Genomic DNA, 810 nt, shown 5'->3' with positions numbered 1-810 from the left:
ACATGCTACTTTTTCCCCTCATTCAGAAAAAGCTCAAATCAGGGACATTTCCTTAAGACAGTTTTAGCCAGGGATAAGTCATCCAAAATGGGAAGTGTCCCCAGAAATCAGGGATGTCTGGTAACCCTACTGCATAAGGCCCAGAGGCTGGAGGTTCCACGCTCCTGTTTCACTTCTAAGAAGACATACTGTGTTAACTTGAGACATCTTTGCACTTTAGTTCTCCAGACTTTAGAATTCTTTTTTTTTAATTTAGCTGCTTTTTCAAGTAATAGTGAAATCAGGGATGAATAAATTCTTAACAGTATTACATAGAAAATGGCTTAATTTTTTTAAATCAGTTTTTCACTTCATGCCATTTCTCACAAATATCTGCCTTACCTTCAGTTGAAAGGATGAGTTCATCTGTTTTAGATGATGACACTTCTCCCACTAAAACAAAAGACAAAATTAAAAAAGAACAGTTTTGTAATGGAAACCTACAATAACGTGTTGAAATAACTTACCATCAGCGTCATGGAGTTGGCCAGGTATTGTAGAGACTGTTGCAGCTTCCACAGACACAATAGTTGTCAATTTCTGTGCTGAGATCTCTGCCTCACTGTCATCTGACTCATCCTCACTTTCCTTGGGTTCAGTATCACTTAATGCAATTTCATCTGAGAGAGAATTAAAAAAGTCAAATGACTACATTAAAATTAGAAGCACTTTGCTTTTGTAGGTCCAATCTTTGAAAAACAATAAGGGACTTAATCATTCCATAAGAAAAAATATAGTAAATACCTGGAGAGAGAGGGGAAAGAAATATAT

The 810-nt window shown here is 36.2% G+C and overlaps 1 protein-coding gene across 1 annotated transcript in view; it reads right to left on the bottom strand.

The window, feature by feature from the left end:
- The window catches only part of LOC106529189 (uncharacterized), a gene marked incomplete at its 5' end in the record, with an annotated part of 8,495 nt that overhangs the window by 1,107 nt on the left and 6,578 nt on the right, over positions 1 to 810 (bottom strand). Inside the window, 2 exon segments of the mRNA XM_014024541.1 lie at positions 382 to 432; positions 507 to 659. Coding sequence (XP_013879995.1) covers positions 382 to 432; positions 507 to 659 — 204 coding nt within the window.

Source organism: Austrofundulus limnaeus, unplaced genomic scaffold, assembly GCF_001266775.1.
Source record: "Austrofundulus limnaeus strain Quisiro unplaced genomic scaffold, Austrofundulus_limnaeus-1.0 Scaffold426, whole genome shotgun sequence".
In the NCBI taxonomy this organism is placed as follows: domain Eukaryota; kingdom Metazoa; phylum Chordata; class Actinopteri; order Cyprinodontiformes; family Rivulidae; genus Austrofundulus; species Austrofundulus limnaeus.
The sequence above is the reverse complement of the archived record's forward strand: the minus strand, read 5'-3'. Positions and strand labels throughout refer to the sequence as shown.